At 47.1% G+C, this 24,586-nt stretch overlaps 1 protein-coding gene across 6 annotated transcripts in view; it reads left to right on the forward strand.

Moving 5' to 3' along the window:
• Positions 1-24,586, forward strand: part of PGAP1 (post-GPI attachment to proteins inositol deacylase 1) — a 1,652,111-nt gene that overhangs the window by 263,128 nt on the left and 1,364,397 nt on the right. For 5 of the 6 annotated variants that reach the window (XM_075317804.1, XM_075317801.1, XM_075317803.1 and 2 more), the window contains exon 5: positions 6,466-6,626. The exons of the other annotated variant lie outside the window; for it this stretch is intronic. In XM_075317804.1, coding sequence (XP_075173919.1) covers positions 6,466-6,626 — 161 coding nt within the window. The remainder of the gene's footprint in view (positions 1-6,465; positions 6,627-24,586) is intronic. 6 annotated transcript variants of the gene reach the window in all.

Genomic DNA, 24,586 nt, shown 5'->3' on the forward strand with positions numbered 1-24,586 from the left:
GCCCGCAGCACAAAATACTCACTCAGGCAGGGAATGGACCCCGGACTGGGGCTTATAAGCAGGGCAGACAGGATGTTCAAGGGCAATTTTTGTAATCCTAATTGACCTAAAACTGGAAGGTTTATTCTGATTTCATGTCAGTGAAAAAAACATTAATATGTGTCTGTTTAAATAGTATATATAAATTTCTGGTTTCAACTGTATTATGTAAATTGAGTTACTTCCATCTTTTTCATTCCATTTTGTTTCATGTTTTTTTTGTTTCATTTTGATGTTTTCTCTTTTTCTTGTGACATACAAAAAATTATCAGCATTCAATGTGGGGTGCAACTAACAAGGGTTAATTTCTCTTCCCTCAATTTTACATTTTGCACTTGACCTCTATTATAAGCATAAGCATGGACATGAGCATAAAACACACCCTGATATAGTCCACACACATTGGCTGCACAACACTGTGCGAACACATCAAACACACGGGGATGAGTACGCAAAATATATACTACTGTTCGACAGTCATAAGACCACACACTATCTGAAAGGTAAGGACTCTTTAGAGCATACAAGGACAAACGTTTTAAGCTTTAATATAAAAAATACAGTGCTTACAATGAAAGGTATAAAAAGGAAACAAAGCAATACGCAGATAAACAAAGTTCTAAAATAATAATAGAGAAACACAAATACACTACCGTTCAAAAGTTTGGGGTTACCCAGACAATTTTGTCTTTTCCATGAAAAGTCATACTTTTATTTATCAAATGAGTTGCATTATGAATAAAAAATATAGCCCAGACATTAACTAGGATAGAAATAATGATTTTTACTTGAAATAATTTTCTCCTTCAAACTTTGGTTTCTTCAAAGAATGCTCCCTTTGCAGCAATTCCAGCTTTGCAGACCTTTGGCATTCTAGCTGTTAATTTGCTGAGGTAATCTGGAGATATTTTACGCCATGCTTCCAGAAGCTCCTCCCACAAGTTGGATTGGCTTGATGGGCACTTTTTGTGTACCATACGGTCAAGCTGCTGCCACAACAGCTCAAAAAGGTTGTGTTAGGGACATGATTATGAGCTATTATGAGTATTGAGTTATATGAAGATATTCAAAAAAACAGTACTTTAAGATGGTGATTGAAATATGTACCACACCTATATTCACCAGACATTCTGGGAGTTTCATGTGATAAGTAAATCATGCTGCCTTAGCTTAATATAAATGAGGAAACACTATACAGTATACAAGTCAGTCATATCTTCTAACTCGATTAGTGTACCATTTCTTACTGGTCCAGTGTAGATGAAAAGCATGCTACTAACAAAATGACTCATGATATGAATGCAGACGGGGTTAAAGGGAACCTGTCACCAGTTTTTTTACTATTAAACCAAAAGTGTCACCTTCTGCAGCTCCTGTGCTGCATTCTATAAAAGTGCACCTTGTTCCCTGACTCCCCTTGCAGACCCCAAAAAGAACTTTATAAAATCCCACTGTGTTGTATGTTAATGAGCTGTGTTGGCCAGATGGACGGGCTCTATTTTGTCTCCTGTCCATCCTTGTCGCTTTGTTCGCCGTTCTCTTGTCATGAGTGAAAAGGATGGCGCTGCCGTCATAATCCCACGCTGCTGTCCAAGTCTCGCGCAGGCGCAGTTCTCTCGCCGGTGATGTATCTGCACATGGTCGGGTACGAGGATGAAGCTGTTGTCATGCACAGCGCTGACCATGATCTCGCGCTTGCGCAGATACATCAAATCTCCCACTTTACCAGCACCAAAGCAACCCCAGACCATCATATTACCTCCACTATGCTTGACAGATTGCGTCAGGCACTCTTCCAGCATCTGTTCAATTGTTCTGCATCTCACAAATGTTCTACTGTGTGATCCAAACACCTCAAACTTCCATTCGTCTGTCCATGACACTATTTTTCCAATCTTCCTCTGTCCAATGTCTGTTCTTTTGCCCATATTAATCTTTTACTTTTATTAGCCAGTCTCAGATATGTCTTTTTCTTTCCCACTCTGCCCAGAAGGCCACCATCCCAGAGTTGCCTCTTCACTGTAGACGTTCACACTAGCGTTTTGTGGGTACTATTTAATGAATCTGCCAGTTCACGACCTGTGAGGCATTGATTTCTCAAACTAGAGACTCTAATGTACTTGTCTTGTTGATCAGTTGTGCATCAGGGCCTCCCACTTCTCTTTCTACCCTGGTTAGAGCCTGTTTGTGCTCCCCTCTGAAGGGAGTAGTACACCCGGCAATCTCGCATGGAATATCCTTCATTTCTAAGAACAAGAATAGACTGACAAGTTTCACATGAAAGTTCTCTCTTTTTCTGGCCATTTTGAGAGTTTAATGGAACCAACAAATGTAATGCTCTAGATTCTCCATTAGCTCAAAGAAAGGTCAGTTTTATAGCTTCTCTAATCAGCAAAACTGTTTTGAGCTGTGCTACTGTGCATACTTGCACAAGCGTTTTCAAGGGATTTCTAAACATCCATTAGCCTTCTAACATAGCAACACAATGTACCATTAGAACACTAGAGTGGTGGTTGTTGGAAATTGGCCTCTATACACCTATGTAGATATTGCATTAAAAAACAAACGTTTGCAACTAGAATAGTCATTTACCACATTAACAATGTATAGAGTGTATTTCTGTTTAATTTAATGTTAGCTTCATTGAAAAAAATGCACTTTTCTTTCAAAAACAAGGAAATATCTAAGTGACCCTAAACTTTTGAACTGTAGCATACCTACATTTTTCCTCCTAATATTATTCTATTTCATTGAGTGTTACAGAAAGGCTTACGTAGTTACATAGTTACTTAGGTTGAAACATGAGCTAGGTCCATCTAGTTCAACCTTCCTCCACCAGTGATATATTTTGTCCCTAAGTCATTTATAACCAACAATGTTGTGTGTACTGAGGAAATCATCCAGCCCTTTTTTAAAAGCTGTTATAGTATCTGCCATTACTACCTTTTGTGGTAGGGCATTCCACAGTCTTACTGCTCTAACTGTAAAGAACCCTTTCCTATTTAGCTGCCAGAATCGCTTTTCTTCCACTTGCAGTGTATGCCCCTGGTCCTTAGTATTGTCTTTGGAAGGAATACGTCATGTGCCAGTCCTTTATATTGACCACACGTGTATTTATACATATAAATGAGATCTCCTCTGAGACATCTTTTTTCTAAGCTAACCATATCTAACTTTTTCAACCTCTCATCATATGGGAGGCCTTCCATTCGTTGTAGTAGTCTAGTTGCCCGCCTTTGAACTGACTCTAACTTCTGAATGTACTTTTTAAAATGTGGAGCCCAAAACTGAATCCTATGTTCTAGATGAGGCCTTACAAGTGGTTTATAGAGGGGTAACAATACGTTGGGATCAGGAGATCTAATTTGTCTTTTTATACACCCAAATATCTTGTTTGCTTTAGCAGCTGCTGCCTGACATTGAATACTGCTGCTCAGCCTATTTGTAATGAGAATACCCAAGTCCTTCTCCTAATGTATACACAGTTATAGGATTACTCCGTCCTAGGTGCATTACTGTACATTTATCAACATTAAATCTCATTTGCCAAGTATTTGCCCATTCTGACATCTTATCCAGATCTTTTTGTAATAAGGTCAGTTTTTAATATGCTACATACAGTGCCTACAAGTAGTATTCAACCCCCTGCAGATTTAGCAGGTTTACACATTCGGAATTAACTTGGCATTGTGACATTTGGACTGTAGATCAGCCTGGAAGTGTGAAATGCACTGCAGCAAAAAAGAATGTTATTTCTTTTTTTATTTTTTTTTTAAATTGTGAAAAGTTTATTCAGAGGGTCATTTATTATTCAACCCCTCAAACCACCAGAATTCTGTTTGGTTCCCCTAAGTATTAAGAAGTATCTCAGGCACAAAGAACAATGAGCTTCACAGGTTTGGATTAATTATCTCTTTTTTCAGCCTTTTCTGACTAATTAAGACCCTCCCCAAACTTGTGAACAGCACTCATACTTGGTCAACATGGGAAAGACAAAGGAGCATTCCAAGGCCATCAGAGACAAGATCGTGGTGGGTCACAAGGCTGGCAAGGGGTACAAAACCCTTTCCAAGGAGTTGGGCCTACCTGTCTCCACTGTTGGGAGCATCATCCGGAAGTGGAAGGCTTATGGAACTACTTTTAGCCTTCCACGGCCTGGACAGCCTTTGAAAGTTTCCACCCGTGCCGAGGCCAGGCTTGTCCGAAGAGTCAAGGCTAACCCAAGGACAAAAAGGAAGGAGCTCCGGGAAGATCTCATGGCAGTGGGGACATTGGTTTCAGTCAATACCATAAGTAACGTACTCCACCGCAATGGTCTCCGTTCCAGACGAGCCCGTAAGGTACCTTTTCTTTCAAAGCGTCATGTCAAGGCTCGTCTACAGTTTGCTCATGATCACTTGGAGGACTCTGAGACAGACTGGTTCAAGGTTCTCTGGTCTGATGAGACCAAGATCGAGATCTTTGGTGCCAACCACACACGTGACGTTTGGAGACTGGATGGCACTGCATACGACCCCAAGAATACCATCCCTACAGTCAAGCATGGTGGTGGCAGCATCATGCTGTGGGGCTGTTTCTCAGCCAAGGGGCCTGGCCATCTGGTCCGCATCCATGGGAAGATGGATAGCATGGCCTACCTGGAGATTTTGGCCAAGAACCTCCGCTCCTCCATCAAGGATCTTAAGATGGGTCGTCATTTCATCTTCCAACAAGACAACGACCCAAAGCACACAGCCAAGAAAACCAAGGCCTGGTTCAAGAGGGAAAAAATCAAGGTGTTGCAGTGGCCTAGTCAGTCTCCTGACCTTAACCCGATTGAAAACTTGTGGAAGGAGCTGAAGATTAAAGTCCACATGAAACACCCAAAGAACCTAGATAACTTGGAGAAGATCTGCATGGAGGAGTGGGCCAAGATAACTCCAGAGACCTGTGCCGGCCTGATCAGGTCTTATAAAAGACGATTATTAGCTGTAATTGCAAACAAGGGTTATTCCACAAAATATTAAACCTAGGGGTTGAATAATAATTGACCCACACTTTTATGTTGAAAATGTATTAAAATTTAACTGAGCAACATAACTTGTTGGTTTGTAAGATTTATGCATCTGTTAATAAATCCTGCTCTTGTTTGAAGTTTGCAGGCTCTAACTTATTTGCATCTTATCAAACCTGCTAAATCTGCAGGGGGTTGAATACTTCTTGTAGGCACTGTAGTTTGGTGTCATCAGCAATGACTGACACTTTACTATCTATCCCATCCACAAGGTCATTAATAAAGATATTAAAAAGAATTGGTCCTAGCACAGATCCCTGTGGCACCCCACTGCTGACTATAGCACATTTAGAGTATGTACCATTTATGACTACTCTTTGTTTCCTATCTTTTAGCCAATTCCTTACCCAGTTGGATATAGTTTCCCCTAGTCCTTGCTTTTGGAGCTTTAGTATAAGGCTATTATGTGGTACAGTATCAAATGCCTTTGCAAAGTCCAAATAAATCACATCAGCTGCATTACCAATATCCAGATTTGCACTTACCCCCTCATAGGTTGTTTAGACACGACTTATCTTTCATGAATCCATGCTGTCTGTCAGTAATTATATTATTTTCTGCAATATATTTGTGTATGTCATCCCTTAAAATGCCCTCAAAAACTTTGCATACTACTGATGTCAGGCTTACTGGACGGTAGTTGCCTGGATCCACCCTCTTACCTTCTTATGGAGTACATTCAGCTGAAGCTGAACCCCACTTTTCCATCTTGTATATTTTATATGTCTGGTCCTGGGCCCAAGTATCCAGGATGGTCTAAGTTGTATTATTCAAATCATAGGTCTGTAATAGGACAGTGGGCTAATTGGGGGCGTGCTAGTTATATATTAAATGCATTGTTTCTTACAACACCCCTTCCCCCCGATACTAAATACAGGATAGTGATATTTAATCATATTATTCACTGTACTGTACTTGAATATACCTTTCCTCTCCCCCGTTGTCCTAATTTTGTGGGTACACTAAATTATCTTCTGACCCCATTTCTGCCGCACCCCCCACCATGCTTGGTTTTAATGCATGGTGGTTTTATTAAATTGTCTGTTTGCGATCCACTTTTGTTACTAAAATATTGTTATTTTTGCACACAACACTCTTGTCTTCCTGTCTTTGTCATCTTTATTAGCAGGCAGGTAAGATTAGCAAGGGAACTTACCTCCCTGTCCCAGTAGTGTGGGTAAGGCCAGAATGATTGTTACGCTGTTTACATGAGGAAACCTTATTGTTTAATTAGAGCGCAGACATGCCCAGTTGTTGCTGTAACATTTTATGACATGTCGTAAAACTGTTTTTAATGGTAACATTTCTCATAATTGGCATCAAAGTATTTGAGCGTCTTTTCATTTGTATTGTTTTCCATCTTATTTTAACAGATTTTTATTTTTTGGTTAATAATTATTGGAATTTGAATGCAAATCAGCTTCAAAATATAACCGTACTTTCCATCGCTGGTGGATTTCGGGATTACCAAGTTCGCTCAGGATTGACCGTTTTGCCATCCCTAAAAATCAAGAACAGTGCCTTGTCTGTTGTGGTAATAGTTTTCAATATGCTTGTTAAACTGATTTTGCTATTTTTTTGTTGTGTTTTTTTTTTTTTTTGTTTTGTTTCCAAATTCTTGATGTTGAACTGGACAGAAATATTTTTTTTTAATTTCACTGCTTTATTGTAGAGATATTAGCAATCAAAGTGATTGGTACCTAATGAGTTAAGTTGTTTTTGAGTCCAAATGAGTGTTTTCTGACCATTTTCACTGGAAGAATGTTCTTCTCTCTATAAAATTCTGTTGCTCAGTAATGAGCAGGCAGCAAAGCACCTCTTGGGAGAAAGAAGAGCACACACCACAGTGTAGAGCAGGTTTCTCAGTGTGATAGATGTAATGATACAGCTGATCTCCTGGCCTTTCCTTTTGAGTATCTCTTCCTGCTTATGATTGGGCAGTGTCACATATGTATGATAAAAAAGGTCTCATAAAATCATCTCTTGAAAGGGGATCTGTTAGTCTCATACTGAGAATTGAAGCATGGTTTCATAACTTGCAAAGTGAACAAGAGCTAGAACTCTGCCACTCCATCTGACCCTTCAACTACGACCCCCTGTTGTGAACGGGTAATTGAAGTGGGTTATCCAATGGAGCGCACTATAAATATAGAAAAAGAATGACCCATACATCTAACAAGTGTGAACAGGTGCTAGCCGAAAACACATTTCTACAAAACATATACGGCTGCACACTAAAATGCTAACAATGAATAAGGGAGCTCTGGTATTGCATTACAGCTATAGGAATATTTGAAAAAACAAAAAACTGATATTTAGCATATGTTTTGGCCAATACATGTGAGCCCGGTCACTACGGCAAGGTAATCTCTGTAAAGCGGGAACCTAACTTGAAATGCCACTATCTGGATTAGTGGCATTTCAAGTAAGGTTCCCGGTTTTCAGAGATTACTTTGCCGTGGTGACCGGGCTCACATGCATTGGCCAATACATACATGTTACGTCACCGCCGGAGTCTGCTCCAGCGACTTCTGCTCCGATCACCAGGCGACGCCGTGTTCCTGCCGTGGATGGTGCTGGTGATGGGAGAGAAGTCGATGCCAGCGGCACCAGTGGGCGCAGGCTCCGATCAGCCACTGGGCTGGGTTAGCTTGGGATCTGCAGTACCGCTGGCTGACTGTGGGTGGCATGTGTCTTCCAGCTGAAGTTGCCAGCATTCAGCTACAGCCAATGGGAAGACACCACACCCTTCTTATTTCCCCTCCTGTAACATGATTACTGCCAGATATAGTTCTGATTTTCCTGGCTCCAGTTACGTCCTATTCTGTTGGTGATTCCTGTGTTGACTTCTGCGTGTTTTTGACTACCCTTCTGCCTACTATTTTTGTACTTTGCTGCCCGACCCGGATCTGACCTCTGCTACGTTTGCTGACTAAGTCACTGCCTGCCGATTCTGTCCCTGTTCCGCAATTCCTGGTTTGACCCTGCCTGACTACTACTCTCATCGGACTGCAGCCTTCCACAGGTAGTGATCTCCAGGGTCCTGTGTAATTCCAAATCCCTGTATAGGGGTTAAAGGGTTTCAGGGTTCTGGGGGTCCTATGAGTGGCTTCCCTCTAGCCTCTCCTTTACAGCCCATCTGAGTCTGTGGATCCAGGCAGGCGTTACAATACAGTACAGACCAAAAGTTTGGATACATCTTCTCATTCAAAGAGTTTTTTTGTATTTTCATGACTCTGAAAATTGTAGATACGCATTGAAGGCATCAAAACTATGAATTAACACATGTGGAATGAAATATCTAACAAAAAAGTGTGAAACTGAAAATATGTCTTATATTCTAGGTTCTTCAAGGTAGCCACCTTTTGCTTTGATTACTGCTTTGGCTTTAAGAGGTAGTCACCAGAAATGGTGTGCCCTGTCAGGTTTAATAAGTGGGATTTCTTGCCTTATAAGTTTTAAGTAAAGAAAAACGAGTGGCCATCATTACTTTACGAAATGAAGGTCAGTCAGTTTGAAAAATTGGGAAAACTTTGAAAGTGTCCCCAAGTGCAGTTGCAAAAACCATCAAACGCTACAAAGAAACTGGCTCATATGAGGACCGCCCCAGGAAAGGAAGACCAAGAGTCACCTCTGCTGCGGAGGATAAGTTTATCAATATCTCTATCTTCAAAAAAAAAAGTTCAGTGCTATTCATGAGACCACAGGTCTAGTACTTTTCTTTTGTTGAACAATTTAATGTTATGTGATTATATATACTATATTGTTTAGTCTCCCCTTGTGATATATGTACATATAAAAATGTTATGTAAACATATCACATTTAAAAGCTTCATTCCTTTGGCTGTATAAATCTTATTTTTGAAGTGTTTTGAGGCCATAAGTTACCCGTAACGGGTGTCCAATCAGCCTATCTAAACGATTGGTGGTGGCAGCTATCTTTAGTTATTGTGGAGCTTGGCAGTGACCATACCAAAGTATATGTACTCATGTGTTGGAATCGGATGTGTATATACTATACGTTCACTTTGAAAGCACCCAAGTAACTTAGTAGGAAAAGCAGCCGTCACCTTGTCCATCAATTGTCAGTCAATTGTCCTGACAATTGGAGGCAGCGAAGTGCTGTTCATGACAAATTGCTGGTAGCGGTGGGATAACTGTGTTATGTCCTGGCTGTTCCTTGACAGTCCACATCAAACAAGAAGTATATGCTCCCAGTGAAAACTGTCTAACACCTATTTAGACTCCTTTTTTTCTTTTTCTTTTTAAATGTGTTGGGTACTTTGATTGCTAATATCTGCTCTGCAGAGAGACAAAATTTAAAAAAAAAACCCCCAGCAACAAAAAGATTTATTCCACTCTATAGCCACTATTACATAGTGTTTCCAGCTCAACATGAAAAATTTGGTGAAAGGTCTTTTTACATTTTTGTTTGTTTGAGATATTACAGTGATAGGATATCAATGTAACAATGAAAAACTCCTTTAAACACCTAAAGACCCGTGACCTGCTAAGTACATCATGAGTTGTTTGCCTGCCTTTGATGTGTGCTTGCAACCTGAACCTGCATCTTTCCCTGGAAAGGAAGGCTGAATCATTCAGTCTTCTGCTTCTAACAGCTGCAGATGGATCGCCGCTACACTACACAGGCTGATAACCTGTTAAATGCCACTGTCAATTTCTTTTTATTGTATTTACTAGTTCCCTTAAGAGACTTGAAGCTCCCATCGTCTGCTTGTGCTATACTAAGCAATGCATTAGCAATAAATATAAAGCTAATACCTGCTTTGTTGAGGACTACCTAGACATCAGTTTCCCTGACTTTACAGGTGGAATATTATCAGCCACCCAAGAAAGAAACAAAACTGACTTGTTAACTCATACCTTTGGAATCAACTGGGGACTAGTAGCCCTCATTCACAGAGTATATTGAACAGGTCCCTTCAGTTTTACATATGACATTTGTGTTCTGTCTGTGATTAACATTTAGGGGCTGGCTAATAAGTTTTAGCCTGGTAGGCATACCCAAACCAGTGGCCCAGGGATAGTGGCCAATACTTAGGTTAAGGTTTCACATACCATATGGCGTGTGTACTGCATATTCGAAGAGTAGGTGAAGCCATTTTTATAAAACCCGTTTTGACTCCTCTTTTTAGCAGCCATACTGTAATGCTACACTACAAATGCTACATAGGACCCCGGCATCCTGCTTACATTACAATTGCATGCCCCCATATAGTAATACCTCTGTGGGCACCGTCACACACAGTGTAAGATTACGATATGGACATGACAATCACCAAAGAAACCTTCAGACAGACAGACACAGACAGACAGACACAGACAGACAGACACAGACAGACAGACACAGACAGACAGACACAGACAGACAGACACAGACAGACAGACACAGACAGACAGACACAGACAGACAGACACAGACAGACAGACACAGACAGACAGACACAGACAGACAGACACAGACAGACAGACACAGACAGACAGACACAGACAGACAGACACAGACAGACAGACACAGACAGACAGACACAGACAGACAGACACAGACAGACAGACACAGACAGAGACACAGACAGACAGACACAGACAGACAGACACAGACAGACAGACACAGACAGACAGACACAGACAGACAGACACAGACAGACAGACACAGACAGACAGACACAGACAGACAGACACAGACAGACAGAGACAGACAGACAGACACAGACAGACAGACACAGACAGACACAGACAGACAGACACAGACAGACAGACACAGACAGACAGACACAGACAGACAGACACAGACAGACAGACACAGACAGACAGACACAGACAGACACAGACAGACAGACACAGACAGACAGACACAGACAGACAGACACAGACAGACAGACACAGACAGACAGACAGACACAGACAGACAGACACAGACAGACAGACACAGACAGACAGACACAGACAGACAGACACAGACAGACAGACACAGACAGACAGACACAGACAGACAGACACAGACAGACAGACACAGACAGACAGACACAGACAGACAGACACAGACAGACAGACACAGACAGACAGACACAGACAGACAGACACAGACAGACAGACACAGACAGACAGACACAGACAGACAGACACAGACAGACAGACAGACACAGACAGACAGACACAGACAGACAGACAGACACAGACAGACAGACACAGACAGACAGACACAGACAGACAGACACAGACAGACAGACACAGACAGACAGACACAGACAGACACAGACACCGACAGACACAGACACCGACAGACACAGACACCGACAGACACAGACACCGACAGACACAGACACCGACAGACACAGACACCGACAGACACAGACACCGACAGACACAGACACCGACAGACACAGACACCGACAGACACAGACACCGACAGACACAGACACCGACAGACACAGACACCGACAGACACCGACAGACACAGACACCGACAGACACAGACACCGACAGACACAGACACAGACACCGACAGACACAGACACAGACACCGACAGACACAGACACAGACACCGACAGACACAGACACAGACACCGACAGACACAGACACAGACACCGACAGACACAGACACAGACACCGACAGACACAGACACAGACACCGACAGACACAGACACAGACACCGACAGACACAGACACAGACACCGACAGACACAGACACAGACACCGACAGACACAGACACAGACACCGACAGACACAGACACCGACAGACACAGACACCGACAGACACAGACACCGACAGACACAGACACCGACAGACACAGACACAGACACCGACAGACACAGACACCGACAGACACAGACACCGACAGACACAGACACCGACAGACACAGACACAGACAGACACAGACAGACAGACACAGACACCGACAGACACAGACACCGACAGACACAGACACCGACAGACACAGACACCGACAGACACAGACACCGACAGACACAGACACCGACAGACACAGACAGACAGACACAGACAGACAGACACAGACAGACAGACACAGACAGACAGACACAGACAGACAGACACAGACAGACAGACACAGACAGACAGACACAGACAGACAGACACAGACAGACAGACACAGACAGACAGACACAGACAGACAGACACAGACAGACAGACACAGACAGACAGACACAGACAGACAGACACAGACAGACAGACACAGACAGACAGACACAGACAGACAGACACAGACAGACAGACACAGACAGACAGACACAGACAGACAGACACAGACAGACAGACACAGACAGACAGACACAGACAGACAGACACAGACAGACAGACACAGACAGACAGACACAGACACCGACAGACACAGACACCGACAGACACAGACACCGACAGACACAGACACCGACAGACACAGACACCGACAGACACAGACACCGACAGACACAGACACCGACAGACACAGACACCGACAGACACAGACACCGACAGACACAGACACCGACAGACACAGACACCGACAGACACAGACACCGACAGACACAGACACCGACAGACACAGACACCGACAGACACAGACACCGACAGACACAGACACCGACAGACACCGACAGACACAGACACCGACAGACACAGACACCGACAGACACAGACACAGACACCGACAGACACAGACACAGACACCGACAGACACAGACACAGACACCGACAGACACAGACACAGACACAGACACAGACACCGACAGACACAGACACAGACAGACACAGACACCGACAGACACAGACACCGACAGACACAGACACCGACAGACACAGACACCGACAGACACAGACACCGACAGACACAGACACCGACAGACACAGACACAGACAGACACAGACAGACAGACACAGACACCGACAGACACAGACACCGACAGACACAGACACCGACAGACACAGACACCGACAGACACAGACACCGACAGACACAGACACCGACAGACACAGACACCGACAGACACAGACACCGACAGACACAGACACCGACAGACACAGACACCGACAGACACAGACACCGACAGACACAGACACCGACAGACACAGACACCGACAGACACAGACACCGACAGACACAGACACCGACAGACACAGACACCGACAGACACAGACACCGACAGACACAGACACCGACAGACACAGACACCGACAGACACAGACACCGACAGACACAGACACCGACAGACACAGACACCGACAGACACAGACACCGACAGACACCGACAGACACAGACACCGACAGACACAGACACCGACAGACACAGACACCGACAGACACAGACACCGACAGACACAGACACAGACACCGACAGACACAGACACAGACACCGACAGACACAGACACAGACACCGACAGACACAGACACAGACACCGACAGACACAGACACAGACACCGACAGACACCGACAGACACAGACACCGACAGACACAGACACCGACAGACACAGACACAGACACCGACAGACACAGACACAGACACCGACAGACACAGACACCGACAGACACAGACACAGACACCGACAGACACAGACACAGACACCGACAGACACAGACACCGACAGACACAGACACCGACAGACACAGACACCGACAGACACAGACACCGACAGACACAGACAGACAGACACAGACAGACAGACACAGACAGACAGACACAGACAGACAGACACAGACAGACAGACACAGACAGACAGACACAGACAGACAGAGACAGACAGACAGACACAGACAGACAGACACAGACAGACAGACACAGACAGACAGACACAGACAGACAGACACAGACAGACAGACACAGACAGACAGACACAGACAGACAGACACAGACAGACAGACAGACACAGACAGACAGACAGACACAGACAGACAGACACAGACAGACAGACACAGACAGACAGACACAGACAGACAGACACAGACAGACAGACACAGACAGACAGACACAGACAGACAGACACAGACAGACAGACACAGACAGACAGACACAGACAGACAGACACAGACAGACAGACACCGACAGACACAGACACCGACAGACACAGACACCGACAGACACAGACACCGACAGACACAGACACCGACAGACACAGACACCGACAGACACAGACACCGACAGACACAGACACCGACAGACACAGACACCGACAGACACAGACACCGACAGACACAGACACCGACAGACACAGACACCGACAGACACAGACACCGACAGACACAGACACAGACACCGACAGACACAGACACAGACACCGACAGACACAGACACCGACAGACACAGACACAGACACCGACAGACACAGACACAGACACCGACAGACACAGACACAGACACCGACAGACACAGACACAGACACCGACAGACACAGACACAGACACCGACAGACACAGACACCGACAGACACAGACACCGACAGACACAGACACCGACAGACACAGACACCGACAGACACAGACACCGACAGACACAGACACCGACAGACACAGACACCGACAGACACAGACACATTCACCGACAGACACAGACACCGACAGACACAGACACCGACAGACACAGACACCGACAGACACAGACAGACACAGACAGACAGACACAGACACCGACAGACACAGACACCGACAGACACAGACACCGACAGACACAGACACCGACAGACACAGACACCGACAGACACAGACACCGACAGACACAGACACCGACAGACACAGACACCGACAGACACAGACACCGACAGACACAGACACCGACAGACACAGACACCGACAGACACAGACACCGACAGACACAGACACCGACAGACACAGACACCGACAGACACAGACACCGACAGACACAGACACAGACACCGACAGACACAGACACAGACACCGACAGACACAGACACCGACAGACACAGACACAGACAGACACAGACAGACAGACACAGACAGACAGACACAGACAGACAGACACAGACAGACAGACACAGACAGACAGACACAGACAGACAGACACAGACAGACAGACACAGACAGACAGACACAGACAGACAGACACAGACAGACAGACACAGACAGACAGACACAGACAGACAGACACAGACAGACAGACACAGACAGACAGACACAGACAGACAGACACAGACAGACAGACACAGACAGACAGACACAGACAGACAGACACAGACAGACAGACACAGACAGACAGAGACAGACAGACAGACACAGACAGACAGACACAGACAGACAGAGACAGACAGACAGACACAGACAGACAGACACAGACAGACAGACACAGACACCGACAGACACAGACACCGACAGACACAGACACCGACAGACACAGACACCGACAGACACAGACACCGACAGACACAGACACCGACAGACACAGACACCGACAGACACAGACACCGACAGACACAGACACCGACAGACACAGACACCGACAGACACAGACACCGACAGACACAGACACCGACAGACACCGACAGACACAGACACCGACAGACACAGACACAGACACCGACAGACACAGACACAGACACCGACAGACACAGACACAGACACCGACAGACACAGACACAGACACAGACACCGACAGACACAGACACAGACAGACACAGACACCGACAGACACAGACACCGACAGACACAGACACCGACAGACACAGACACAGACAGACACAGACACCGACAGACACAGACACCGACAGACACAGACACCGACAGACACAGACACCGACAGACACAGACACCGACAGACACAGACACCGACAGACACAGACACCGACAGACACAGACACCGACAGACACAGACACCGACAGACACAGACACCGACAGACACAGACACCGACAGACACAGACACCGACAGACACAGACACCGACAGACACCGACAGACACAGACACCGACAGACACAGACACCGACAGACACAGACACCGACAGACACAGACACCGACAGACACAGACACCGACAGACACCGACAGACACAGACACCGACAGACACAGACACCGACAGACACAGACACCGACAGACACAGACACCGACAGACACAGACACAGACACCGACAGACACAGACACAGACACCGACAGACACAGACACAGACACCGACAGACACAGACACAGACACCGACAGACACCGACAGACACAGACACCGACAGACACAGACACCGACAGACACAGACACAGACACCGACAGACACAGACACAGACACCGACAGACACAGACACAGACACCGACAGACACAGACACAGACACCGACAGACACAGACACAGACAGACACAGACACCGACAGACACAGACACCGACAGACACAGACACCGACAGACACAGACAGACAGACACAGACAGACAGACACAGACAGACAGACACAGACAGACAGACACAGACAGACAGACACAGACAGACAGACACAGACAGACAGACACAGACAGACAGACACAGACAGACAGACACAGACAGACAGACACAGACAGACAGAGACAGACAGACAGACACAGACAGACAGACACAGACAGACAGACACAGACAGACAGACACAGACAGACAGACACAGACAGACAGACACAGACAGACAGACAGACACAGACAGACAGACAGACACAGACAGACAGACAGACACAGACAGACAGACACAGACAGACAGACACAGACAGACAGACACAGACAGACAGACACAGACAGACAGACACAGACAGACAGACACAGACAGACAGACACAGACAGACAGACACAGACAGACAGACACAGACAGACAGACACAGACAGACAGACACCGACAGACACAGACACCGACAGACACAGACACCGACAGACACAGACACCGACAGACACAGACACCGACAGACACAGACACATTCACCGACAGACACAGACACCGACAGACACAGACACCGACAGACACAGACACCGACAGACACAGACACCGACAGACACAGACACAGACAGACACAGACAGACAGACACAGACACCGACAGACACAGACACCGACAGACACAGACACCGACAGACACAGACACCGACAGACACAGACACCGACAGACACAGACACCGACAGACACAGACACCGACAGACACAGACACCGACAGACACAGACACCGACAGACACAGACACCGACAGACACAGACACCGACAGACACAGACACCGACAGACACAGACACCGACAGACACAGACACCGACAGACACAGACACCGACAGACACAGACACCGACAGACACAGACACAGACACCGACAGACACAGACACAGACAGACACAGACACAGACACCGACAGACACAGACACCGACAGACACAGACACCGACAGACACAGACACCGACAGACACAGACACCGACAGACACAGACACCGACAGACACAGACACCGACAGACACAGACACCGACAGACACAGACACAGACACCGACAGACACAGACACCGACAGACACAGACACCGACAGACACAGACACAGACAGACACAGACAGACAGACACAGACAGACAGACACAGACAGACAGACACAGACAGACAGACACAGACAGACACAGACAGACAGACACAGACAGACACAGACAGACAGACACAGACAGACAGACACAGACAGACAGACACAGACAGACAGACACAGACAGACAGACACAGACAGACAGACACAGACAGACACAGACAGACACAGACACCGACAGACACCGACAGACACAGACAGACACCGACAGACACAGACAGACACAGACAGACACAGACAGACACAGACAGACACAGACAGACACAGACAGACAGACACAGACAGACAGACACAGACAGACAGACACAGACAGACAGACACAGACAGACAGACACAGACAGACAGACACAGACAGACAGACACAGACAGACAGACACAGACAGACAGACAGACACAGACAGACAGACACAGACAGACAGACACAGACAGACACAGACAGACAGACACAGACAGATACAGACAGACAGACACAGACAGACAGACACAGACACAGACAGACACAGACACAGACAGACAGACACAGACAGACACAGACAGACACAGACAGACACAGACAGACACAGACAGACACAGACAGACACAGACAGACACAGACAGACACAGACAGACACAGACAGACACAGACAGACACAGACAGACACAGACAGACACACAGACAGACACACAGACAGACACAGACAGACACAGACAGACACACAGACAGACACACAGACAGACACACAGACAGACACACAGACAGACACACAGACAGACACAGACAGACACAGACAGACACAGACAGACACAGACAGACACACAGACAGACACACAGACAGACACACAGACAGACACACAGACAGACACACAGACAGACACACAGACAGACACAGACAGACACAGACAGACACAGACAGGCACAGACAGACACAGACAGGCACAGACAGACACAGACAGGCACAGACAGACACAGACAGACACAGACAGACACAGACAGACAGACAGACACAGACAGACACAGACAGACACACAGACAGACACAGACAGACACAGACAGACACACAGACAGACACACAGACAGACACACAGACAGACACACAGACAGACACACAGACAGACACACAGACAGACACACAGACAGACACACAGACAGACACACAGACAGACACACAGACAGACACAGACAGACACAGACAGACACACAGACAGACACAGACAGACACACAGACAGACACAGACAGACACAGACAGACAGACACAGACAGACAGACACAGACAGACAGACAGACACAGACAGACAGACACAGACAGACAGACACAGACAGACAGACACAGACAGACAGACACAGACAGACAGACACAGACAGACACAGACAGACAGACACAGACAGACACAGACAGACAGACACAGACAGATACAGACACAGACAGACACAGACAGACAGACACAGACACAGACAGACACAGACACAGACAGACAGACACAGACAGACACAGACAGACACAGACAGACACAGACAGACACAGACAGACACAGACAGACACAGACAGACACACAGACAGACACAGACAGACACAGACAGACACACAGACAGACACAGACAGACACACAGACAGACACAGACAGACACACAGACAGACACACAGACAGACACACAGACAGACACACAGACAGACACAGACAGACACAGACAGACACAGACAGACACAGACAGACACAGACAGACACAGACAGACACAGACAGACACAGACAGACACAGACAGACACAGACAGACACAGACAGACACAGACAGACACACAGACAGACACACAGACAGACACAGACAGACACACAGACAGACACAGACAGACACACAGACAGACACAGACAGACACACAGACAGACACACAGACAGACACACAGACAGACACACAGACAGACACAGACAGACACAGACAGACACAGACAGACACAGACAGACACAGACAGACACAGACAGACACAGACAGACACAGACAGACACAGACAGACACAGACAGACACACAGACAGACACACAGACAGACACAGACAGACACACAGACAGACACACAGACAGACACAGACAGACACAGACAGACACAGACAGACACAGACAGACACAGACAGACACAGACAGGCACAGACAGATACAGACAGACAGACACAGACAGACAGACACAGACAGACAGACACAGACACAGACAGACACAGACACAGACAGACACAGACACAGACAGACAGACACAGACAGACACAGACAGACACAGACAGACACAGACAGACACACAGACAGACACACAGACAGACACACAGACAGACACACAGACAGACACACAGACAGACACACAGACAGACACAGACAGACAGACACAGACAGACAGACACAGACACAGACAGACACAGACACAGACAGACAGACACAGACAGACACAGACAGACACAGACAGACACAGACAGACACACAGACAGACACACAGACAGACACACAGACAGACACACAGACAGACACACAGACAGACACACAGACAGACACAGACAGACACACAGACAGACACAGACAGACACACAGACAGACACACAGACAGACACACAGACAGACACACAGACAGACACACAGACAGACACACAGACAGACACAGACAGACACACAGACAGACACACAGACAGACACACAGACAGACACACAGACAGACACACAGACAGACACAGACAGACACAGACAGACACAGACAGACACAGACAGACACAGACAGACACAGACAGACACAGACAGACACACAGACAGACACACAGACAGACACAGACAGGCACAGACAGACACAGACAGACACAGACAGACACAGACAGACACAGACAGACACAGACAGGCACAGACAGGCACAGACAGGCACAGACAGGCACAGACAGGCACAGACAGACAGACAGACACAGACAGACACAGACAGACACAGACAGACACACAGACAGACACAGACAGACACACAGACAGACACAGACAGACACACAGACAGACACAGACAGACACACAGACAGACACACAGACAGACACACAGACAGACACACAGACAGACACAGACAGACACACAGACAGACACAGACAGACACAGACAGACACAGACAGACACAGACAGACACAGACAGACACAGACAGACACAGACAGACACAGACAGACACAGACAGACACACAGACAGACACACAGACAGACACAGACAGACACACAGACAGACACAGACAGACACAGACAGACACAGACAGACAGACACAGACAGACACAGACAGACACAGACAGACACAGACAGACACAGACAGACACAGACAGACACAGACAGACACAGACAGACACAGACAGACACAGACAGACAGACACAGACAGACACAGACAGACAGACACAGACAGACACAGACAGACAGACACAGACAGACACAGACAGACAGACACAGACAGACACAGACAGACAGACACAGACAGACAGACACAGACAGACAGACACAGACAGACAGACACAGACAGACAGACACAGACAGACACAGACAGACAGACACAGACAGACAGACACAGACAGACAGACACAGACAGACAGACACAGACAGACAGACACAGACAGACAGACACAGACAGACAGACACAGACAGACACAGACAGACAGACACAGACAGATACAGACAGACAGACACAGACAGACAGACACAGACAGACAGACACAGACAGACAGACACAGACAGACAGACACAGACAGACAGACACAGACAGACAGACACAGACAGACAGACACAGACAGACAGACACAGACAGACAGACACAGACAGACACAGACAGACAGACACAGACAGATACAGACAGACAGACACAGACAGACAGACACAGACACAGACAGACACAGACACAGACAGACACAGACAGACACAGACAGACACAGACAGACACAGACAGACACAGACAGACACAGACAGACACAGACAGACACAGACAGACACAGACAGACACAGACAGACAGACACAGACAGACACAGACAGACACAGACAGACACAGACAGACACAGACAGACACAGACAGACACAGACAGACACAGACAGACACAGACAGACAGACACAGACAGACAGACACAGACAGACACAGACAGACACAGACAGACACAGACAGACACAGACAGACACAGACAGACACAGACAGACACAGACAGACACAGACAGACACAGACAGACACAGACAGACACAGACAGACACAGACAGACACAGACAGACACACACAGACACAGACAGACAGACACAGACAGACACACAGACAGACACAGACAGACACAGACAGACACAGACAGACACAGACAGACACAGACAGACACAGACAGACACAGACAGACACAGACACACACAGACAGACACACAGACAGACACAGACAGACACACAGACAGACACACAGACAGACACACAGACAGACACACAGACAGACACACAGACAGACACACAGACAGACACAGACAGACACAGACAGACACAGACAGACACAGACAGACAGACACAGACAGACAGACACAGACAGACAGACACAGACAGACAGACACAGACAGACAGACACAGACAGACAGACACAGACAGACAGACACAGACAGACAGACACAGACAGACACAGACAGACAGACACAGACAGATACAGACAGACAGACACAGACAGACAGACACAGACAGACACAGACAGACAGACACAGACAGATACAGACAGACAGACACAGACAGACAGACACAGACAGACAGACACAGACAGACACACAGACAGACACACAGACAGACACACAGACAGACACACAGACAGACACACAGACAGACACAGACAGACACAGACACAGACAGACACACAGACAGACACACAGACAGACACACAGACAGACACACAGACAGACACACAGACAGACACAGACAGGCACAGACAGGCACAGACAGGCACAGACAGGCACAGACAGGCACAGACAGGCACAGACAGGCACAGACAGGCACAGACAGGCACAGACAGGCACAGACAGGCACAGACAGACACAGACAGACAGACAGACACAGACAGACACAGACACAGACAGACACAGACACAGACAGACACAGACACAGACAGACACAGACACAGACAGACACAGACAGACACAGACAGACACAGACAGACACAGACAGACACAGACAGACACAGACAGACACAGACAGACAGACACAGACAGACACAGACAGACACAGACAGACACAGACAGACACAGACAGACACAGACAGACACAGACAGACACAGACAGACACAGACAGACAGACACAGACAGACACAGACAGACAGACACAGACAGACACAGACAGACAGACACAGACAGACAGACACAGACAGACAGACACAGACAGACAGACACAGACAGACAGACACAGACAGACAGACACAGACAGACAGACACAGACAGACAGACACAGACACAGACAGACACAGACACAGACAGACACAGACAGACACAGACAGACACAGACAGACACAGACAGACACAGACAGACACAGACAGACACAGACAGACACAGACAGACACAGACAGACACAGACAGACACAGACAGACAGACAGACACAGACAGACACAGACAGACACAGACAGACACAGACAGACACAGACAGACACAGACAGACACAGACAGACACAGACAGACACAGACAGACACAGACAGACACAGACAGACAGACAGACACAGACAGACACAGACAGACACAGACAGACACAGACAGACACAGACAGACACAGACAGACACAGACAGACACAGACAGACACACAGACAGACACAGACAGACACAGACAGACACACAGACAGACACAGACAGACACAGACAGACACAGACAGACACAGACAGACACAGACAGACACAGACAGACACAGACAGACACAGACAGACACAGACAGACACAGACAGACACAGACAGACACACACAGACAGACACAGACAGACAGACACAGACAGACACAGACAGACAGACACAGACAGACAGACACAGACAGACACAGACAGACAGACACAGACAGACAGACACAGACAGACACAGACAGACACAGACAGACACAGACAGACACAGACAGACACACAGACAGACACAGACAGACACACAGACAGACACACAGACAGACACACAGACAGACACACAGACAGACACACAGACAGACACACAGACAGACACACAGACAGACACACAGACAGACACACAGACAGACACAGACAGACACAGACAGACACACAGACAGACACACAGACAGACACACAGACAGACACAGACAGACACACAGACAGACACAGACAGACACAGACAGACACACAGACAGACACACAGACAGACACACAGACAGACACACAGACAGACACAGACAGACACAGACAGACACAGACAGACACAGACAGACACACAGACAGACACACAGACAGACACACAGACAGACACACAGACAGACACACAGACAGACACACAGACAGACACACAGACAGACACACAGACAGACACAGACAGGCACAGACAGACACAGACAGGCACAGACAGGCACAGACAGGCACAGACAGGCACAGACAGACACAGACAGACAGACAGACACAGACAGACACAGACAGACACAGACAGACACAGACAGACACAGACAGACACAGACAGACACACAGACAGACACAGACAGACACACAGACAGACACAGACAGACACACAGACAGACACAGACAGACACACAGACAGACACACAGACAGACACACAGACAGACACAGACAGACACAGACAGACACAGACAGACACACAGACAGACACAGACAGACACACAGACAGACACAGACAGACACAGACAGACACAGACAGACACAGACAGACACAGACAGACACAGACAGACACAGACAGACACAGACAGACACAGACAGACACAGACAGACACACAGACAGACACAGACAGACACACAGACAGACACAGACAGACACACAGACAGACACAGACAGACA

Source organism: Anomaloglossus baeobatrachus, chromosome 7, assembly GCF_048569485.1.
Source record: "Anomaloglossus baeobatrachus isolate aAnoBae1 chromosome 7, aAnoBae1.hap1, whole genome shotgun sequence".
In the NCBI taxonomy this organism is placed as follows: Eukaryota; Metazoa; Chordata; class Amphibia; order Anura; family Aromobatidae; genus Anomaloglossus; species Anomaloglossus baeobatrachus.